Source organism: Canis aureus, chromosome 3 (genome assembly GCF_053574225.1).
Source record: "Canis aureus isolate CA01 chromosome 3, VMU_Caureus_v.1.0, whole genome shotgun sequence".
In the NCBI taxonomy this organism is placed as follows: Eukaryota; Metazoa; Chordata; class Mammalia; order Carnivora; family Canidae; genus Canis; species Canis aureus.
Window position 1 is genome coordinate 69,369,182 of NC_135613.1, and position 7,364 is coordinate 69,376,545.

Below are 7,364 nucleotides of genomic sequence, written 5' to 3' on the forward strand. Positions count from 1 at the left end.
CCAGTCAGTTTTTCAATCATTGTAACCTATTTATGGAAGGTGGAGAATAACTGCAAAAGTCTTAATTCATGAGGCAGGGCGAAGAAACAGTGCAGACTACAGATACAGGGGACACAGGTCTGCCTTGTGGGACTCTGGAGAAGATGGAGACTCCAGAATCCAGAACACCACGTAGGACACAGGGCATGAGTAAGAGATAGGGGGACTGCCTGTGGCAGCCAGGCATCTATCCCTCAGGTGGAAAAGTAGAGCTTTTATTCTTTTGAGGAACTGAAAGACCAGAGAAAAATGTTTTGCTTTCTAGCGTTTGGAAGCACCTCCTCTCCACTGTTTGTCAGTGAACAAACCCCCTATAAACTCAGCACGCCCAAATGTATTTGTACAGCTTTTTTGTAAATGTGCCCACAAATGGACAGCTAGGGTCTCTGGACATCTCCAGAAAGCCACACACAGAAATAGAAAAACCAAGATTAACAGAAAAATCAACTCAAAAGAAATAGAGATGATACAGGAAACAGAAGAAAAATTAAATAGCGTCTGCGTCCTCGGAAAGTTTCAAGATAGTGCTCTATCTACAAGACAGTAACAGCTAGCTATTTTTAAAAAAGGAGAAAACAGAAATAGACTGGGAAATCATAAGTAGAGTCTTCCAGAAAGTAGAACAAACAGACAAAGATTCAGACAAGATGAAGGAAAAGCTATGAGACCACGAGGGTCAATCCAAGAAGTCTACCACCTGGTGAAGAGCCTGCAGAGTGCTGCGGGGTGTCCCGGACGTTCTTTGCCAGAGCTGAACTGGTTGGTTCTGCGCAGAGCTGAAGCGAGCCAGGCCTCGGTGTGCCAGGGGGCTGTGTTTCCAGGCCTTGGAGTCGCAGCTATAAAACGAATTACTTACATCTTTGGCCACTCTGTATTTGTAAAACCAAGGTGTGTGTTTTGCTCCCCATACTAATGATTGTTTTTGCCTCCCCAAGCTACTTGCTCACTTTTCAAGGTCATCAGCATTTCTGAACAGAATAGTGAATCATCTTTCCTTTCTGCCTCACTCAGAGAGCTGCTGGCGTCCTCAGCCGCACCCTTTCTTCCTCCCGGAAGATGGTTGAGGAGGCCCTGAGAGCTGGAGTGGTGAAGAAGATGATTAAGTTCCTGAAGGTAGAGTGAGCAACTTGGGTAAAAGCGCTTGAATCCCCAGGAGCATCACAGACTGTCCAGGGGGCAGAATTAAGGAGGCTGTGTTCAGTTAGGGGCCTCCATTGCACCCCTGCCCGATGTCACACTTCTCAACGTAGGATTTCTTCCACTTGTCACCCAGACAGCACTCTGAACATCAACCTAAGAGTGTTGAACAAATAAGTCCATTAGAAGCACCCATAAAAATTGCTTACCAGGCAAGCCTCACTTAAAATGTATGACCTCTTTCCCTGCAAAAGGACAGAGTGGCTTTCCATAAGGTCCCACACGCCCCTTATTTTGCACACGTTCTGCTCACCATACTTTCTCTGGCTACCTGGAGAGCGCTGGCTGTAGCTCCCTTTATGAGATACAGACGGTGCAGTGCTACTGTGTGCATAAGGGAAGTTCCCCTGATCTGAGCAAATCAGTGCAACAGTTGAGTGGACTCACTGGAAGGACCAGGTGAGTAACGGCTGCCATCCATGGCCCGTGGCTGTACTGCCCTTGCCCGGCATGCTTCGCACCCATCTTACTGTGATGACCCCATGGCAGGCCCTCTCCTAAAACCCCAGGCTGAGCAGGGCCAGGAGGCGTGCTATCATGGGGTGGTGTTGCTGGGGCAGGGCATCACTGGGGGGGCAGGGGGCAGGCTTTAGGTGGATAATGGCCGTCACTCACTCCATGCAGCTCTTGCACACCCGCTGGAGCCTGTTGATCGCATGCACACACATGTGCATGATGTGTATAAGATATACAGGTGCCTCTGAAAGAGCTTGCATTGGGTGATTTTGCCGGTTATGATTTGACAGTTGTCACCTCTTAAAATGATCTAGATTTGTGATGTTCTCCATGCAGACCTGTCAGCCTGACAGCCTCAGCTAGTCACTCCCTATTTTCCAGGGGTGAAATGACACCGGGGGCGGGGGGGCCGTGCCTCCCTTTTTGGTAGATCTGCCAGCCCGATAGCATCCTTCTCTCCTCAGCCACTCACTCAGAAAGCCTTCTATGGGCAATTACCCAGGTGCACATGACAGGCCCGCATCCCTGTCGGAATTCCTGTCGGGCTGTGGGCTGTGTGACTGGGGACGTGAATGGCTCCACCCCAGCAGGGACCTGGCCCGCACACCAGGAAGTGTGTGCTGTTCTCAGGGGAGCAGTGTTTTCAGAAGTTCAGGAAGCCACACAAACACAGGCACAGCCGCTTGCTCGTTTCTGGCCAAGAACAATCATAGGATTGACTTTATTTTTCTAATTTCATTCTGAAACCCAGACGGGGGGCCAGACTGCATCACGATATGCCATAAAAACACTAGCTGTCTGCACGAATAGCCATTATGAAGCACGAGAAGAAGTGATAAGACTGGATAAAAGTAAGTGATCGTTTCCTGAAGCAGAGCCTATATCTCAGAGGTTAATCCACCCTGGAAGCTGTAAGGGGAACAGGGACGAGTTGTGGGGAGAGACTCAGCATAGCGCTGTTACCCTCTCCTTAGGCTTTCGCAGTGTTTACTGGGTAGGATAGCTGTTTCACCCCGTCTGGAAGCATGTCATGGGTTCTTTCCCTTCAAGGTGGGGGTGGCAACACCTTGGTGACAGCAGAGTTGGGACCAGCTAGCATCAGTCCAGTAACCAAAAGTGGCTGCAGGCACCTGTAGCAGGGGTTCCCTGCGAGGCAGCCTGCTCGTCTTCACACCTGTGGCCCCACCGTGGAAGCAGGAACCCTTCCTCCAGATCCTGTTCCTGGCCCTGCAGTTGCAGGAAGCAGGCCTGTGGCCTCTCACTTGGGCTCTCAGGTGGTGTAGAGCTTACAGTTGGGGACTTTAGGGAAGCCAGACCTGTCTGACACATAACATTCATTCACACGACAGCCGTGTCACCCTGGGGACTGCTCTGGGCACCTGAGAAACGTGGGAGACACGGCAAGGCCTGATGAGGCTCACAGTACTCCCCAGACACTTGCTGAGTGGCAGAGTGACATGGCAGAGCTTCTGGGGAAACCCAGTGTCCACAGACACTCCCTGTGCCCTCGAGGGCCGTGGCTAGCCTCCTATTTGGGATTTAGAGGGACAGGTGCTTATTCTCTTTCCTCCCCCTAGAGTTTGGCATTCTGATGAAGCTGCTCAGCTCCGAGGATGAGATGGTGGTGGGCAATGCCGCCCTCTGCCTGGGGAACTGCATGGAGGTGCCCTATGCTGCATCCTCCCTGTTGAAGACGGATGTCGTGCAGGTGTTGTTAAAGCACGCCGGTGGCGATGCGCAGGAGACAGCCGTGCAGCTGAACGCGGGGATCGCTCTGGGGAAGCTGTGCACGGCCGAACCCAGGTACCTGGCTGGGTGGCCCATGTCAGTCATGCCCTAGAAGCCACGGGGCCAGTGGAGGTGCTGTGTGGTGGCTGTGCGGCAGCCGGGCCACTGTGCCACCTAGGACTCTGTGGGGAGCCCTGGGAGCCCTGGTGCTTCCTGTGCAGACAGGCATTGGGTCCAGTAGCTACTTCCCTGGGGGGAACTGGGAAGCTTTTGGCTCCAGGCAGAGAGGGAAGATGCTCCGTGGACAGGGATCGTTCCTTCCGCTCCCTGCCGCTGTCCTTCTGTCCCCCTCCCTCATGCTCCTCCTGCTTTTCACTGCTATGCCCAGGCATCCCTCCTGCTTCTTTTTGTTGCCTGGGTCCTGAGCATCTGGGACAGTGTCCAAGGAGGGTGACATTCTCATGCTAGAGGAAACTAAAGCCAGAGGCAGAATGGCCTGGTCACAACCACCTGGCCAGCCTGGGCAGGAGATCCTGGCCTCAGCTGTGCACACTGCTTCTTGTTTAGCCTCTGTTCTGCTCTGGCTGGGTTCTGACATGCTGAAGCCCCAAGTCGTTCATGCTCCTGGGAGGTGACCTCTGGGCCTGAGGGGATGCCTTCCACGGACAGACTAAGCCTTCTGATTCCTCCTCTGGAGAATGAGAGGGTTGGCGTGGCTGACATCTGAGGCCCTTTCACGTTCTGATTGTTCAAATGGAAAGCCTGGATAAAATCTTTCTTCTGTAGAAAGCAAGGCACATTAGCTAGGATGAGCTCAAAGTGGCAGCCTACTGGGGAGTCCCTGAGAGCAAGGCCCCATGGGATCAGCCTGGCCGTCTGCCTCTCATAGACAGCATTTACCGAGTTTCGTGGTTCCCTGGCACCTTCCCTGCTCTGATCGCTAGGGCTCCCAGGGCATCAGCTACTCCCTTTCCACCTTGCCAGCCAGCCCCTACCTGAGAGGGGGTGGCTCTGGTCACCATAGCATCGACGTGCTGGACTTTGTGTTCTGATCATGGCAGATTTGCTGCTCAGCTGCGGGAGCTGCATGGCATAGAGATTCTCAACTCCACGATGAAGTACGTCGCCGATCCTTAAAACACGTGGCGTCTGTGCACGGTTTCACAAACCCAGGACTATGTGCTGTGGGTGGTCCCTGTGGTAATAAAGACTTTTTGAATGTCCACTCCAGGGATGAATTTTGTTTTCAGATGCTTGCCTTCTGGTTTCCACTGGTAATGGGGGCGTGGGCATCAGGCTGACCATGGTGTTGGAAACTGCTCAGCGTCCACCACTCTCTCTTCTGTGCTCTGTTTAGCATCAAGCCAACTCCCTCTGCAGCTCAGTTGCCTCTTGTCCCTTCCTGTCCTGCAGGGGCTGGATGCCAGCAAATGGAAAGTCAGGTTTCCCAGATTCCCTCGTAAGCGATGTTCTAGACAAGAACTAGATTCTGCTAACTGAATTTCCATCTTGCCCCTGTGGCTGTTTTCCTGCAGGGAACGTGCTAGAAACATCAGGTTTTTCAACAACAGGATCTCAGTGTCTGAGTTCTGGCCCTGGGATGGTGGCAGCAGAGGTGGTGGCCAGTCTCTCAGGCTGTGCCCTGTGCTCTTGAATTCAGTGGGTTGAGTGGTAAGTGGTGGCTCCCCTGGCCGTGTGTTCTTGACAGTCCAGGCAATCGTCGCTGGAAGTGCTGTCTGGTGCCCTCGTCCGGCCTATCAAGGGATTTGTAAGCACTCTACTTCACGTGTTAGATGGTTTTCGGCTTAGTACCAAGCAGGGGCACCTGTCTCTGCCCTGACCTGTCACAAACATTGACATATTTTTGTTCCCCAAACCCACCCTACACTCTCACCCTATCGCCCAGACGCACTGCTCCCTTGCCACTGCCTCCTCTGGACCCCAGATCCCTAAGTGAAAAATCCAACAAGTGACACTATACTCCCATGGCTTAGCACAGTCACGTGGACATTTTAGGGTGGGCAGCAGGACCCTCATGTTGTAGTGAACGCCAAGAGTGTTCCAGAATTCCAAAGACTTACAGTCCTGTCTGCTACCTGGCAGCTACGCGACTCCAGGCAAGTCGCTTCAGCTCTCTGGGCTTTGATTGCTGGTTCTGGAAAACCTAGAACACCTGTCCAACCTATCACCTATATTGCTGTGAAGCCTAAATGAACTTTTAGAGCTAACAGCACTCAGGGAATTAACCATAAAGTGCTACACAAAGAGGTTACCGGGCTCCATCTTGAGGTCAAAAGGGTTGACCATGACTTCAGTTGGGTTAAATTTGAGGGACCCAAACAAGGGTGAAGCCCGTGTCCCTTATGGAATCAGAGCTGGATATTTTCTGGACTGTGTAGGAAAGGAGATCCTCCCCCTCCTCAGAGTTTTTATTCAATACACCCAAAGAAATGGTTCTTCACAAGTGAGGTAGCCCCAGCGTGAATGAAGAACTTTGCTCCTGACACTAAGGTAATTGGCACCTTGAGACCCTGGTGCTGGGATCGGTACACCGTGTGGGACTGGAGTGAGCTCACCGGAGCACTTTGTGATGATGGTGCTGTCACACTGTCCCTGTCCCTGGGCGGCAGGCAAGTGACAGGCTGCAGCAGTGAGGTCCGGACCTGCCCGCTCAGGCCCAGGAGGCAAACAAACACACCCTTCAAGAGGCTTCTGAATTGCCATGGGAGTTGGCTTGATGCTAAACAGAGCCCAGAGAAGAAAATCAGAGGCCGCAAAATTTGCTGTTTCCAGAGAGAATTCAGTGGAGCCTTAAAAATGTAAAAGGCTGCCTGTGTACATAACCATCAGGCTCGGCTCCTCTGATTTGAAGTTCAGGCCTCTCCTTCTCCCACTCTTGGGCTGCACTCCTCCTCCCTGGCTCTTGAAAATGGCTATTATACGTGTAATCTCTTCCCCCAAAGAGTGGGGAATGTCAAATTATATTATTATCTCCACTTCAGAGTGCCTGCCGAGAGCAGTCATCTTCCCTGCTTTTAGAGGAGGGTCTGGCTGCACCTGAGGAGCTCCCTCCTCTCAGGGTGGAGAGAGATGTTTCACATACGGTGCTTAATCTCCTGTGCAGGCCAACCCTCCCTCGTCTTGTCACCTCTGACACACCCTATCATATAGGGCTACCAGGAAGCGTGGAAAAAACAATTCCATGTTGGAGAAGGGGTTCATCTTGGGCTGGGAGCCGCGAGCATCATCCTCCCCACTCTCTGGGCCACGGCTTATTCTGGGAAGGCAGCCTGCTGGTTCCACGGGCAAAGGAGCTGGGATCATCTGTCCTAAAGAGAATGTGGCCAATAGGGAATCACCCTGAGGATCTGTTACCTAGGCTTGTTGGCTTGGAAAGCTAGATGACATTCACCCTATTTGCTAAATGCCTTCAAAATAGGGGCTCTTTGGGACACCTGGGTGGCTCAGCGGTTGAGCATCTGCATTTGGCTCAGGATGTGATCCCAGGATCCGGGATCGAGTCCCACATCGGGCTCCCTGTGAGGAGCCTGCTTCTCCCTCTCCCTCTGCCTCTGCCCCTCTCCCTGTATCTCTCATGAATAAATAAATCTTTAAAAAAAAAAATAGGGGCTCTTCAGAGTGCCTGGTAAGAGGAGAGAGTCACTGGGGGTGAAGAAAACATTTACAGTTCACTCCCTTTCTGCATACAAGAGGTTCTTGGTCCTCATAGGCCAGCGACCTGCAGGCCTGGCAGAGAGAACGAGTCACACCCATGCTCTGGGCTCTATGCATGTAACAGGTACCTGGAGATCCTGCCCCATGGAAGCCTCACAAAGACCCTGCGAGGCAGAGACTGTCTGCATTTGATGGGTCAAGAAACTAAGATATAAAGGTAGTACTTCTTACCAAGGATCACTGAAGGGACTCAGTATTTCACCCCAGCT

General features: G+C 52.2%; 1 protein-coding gene across 5 annotated transcripts in view; it reads left to right on the forward strand.

The window, feature by feature from the left end:
- The window catches only part of TTC12 (tetratricopeptide repeat domain 12), a 45,360-nt gene extending 40,715 nt beyond the window's left edge, over positions 1 to 4,645 (forward strand). For all 5 annotated transcript variants that reach the window (XM_077893548.1, XM_077893551.1, XM_077893552.1 and 2 more), the window contains exons 19-22: positions 1,051 to 1,152; positions 2,444 to 2,543; positions 3,270 to 3,495; positions 4,482 to 4,645. In XM_077893548.1, the coding sequence (XP_077749674.1) occupies positions 1,051 to 1,152; positions 2,444 to 2,543; positions 3,270 to 3,495; positions 4,482 to 4,557 (504 nt within the window). In that variant the 3' untranslated portion in view covers positions 4,558 to 4,645. The remainder of the gene's footprint in view (positions 1 to 1,050; positions 1,153 to 2,443; positions 2,544 to 3,269; positions 3,496 to 4,481) is intronic.
- The last annotated feature ends 2,719 nt before the right edge of the window (positions 4,646 to 7,364 follow it).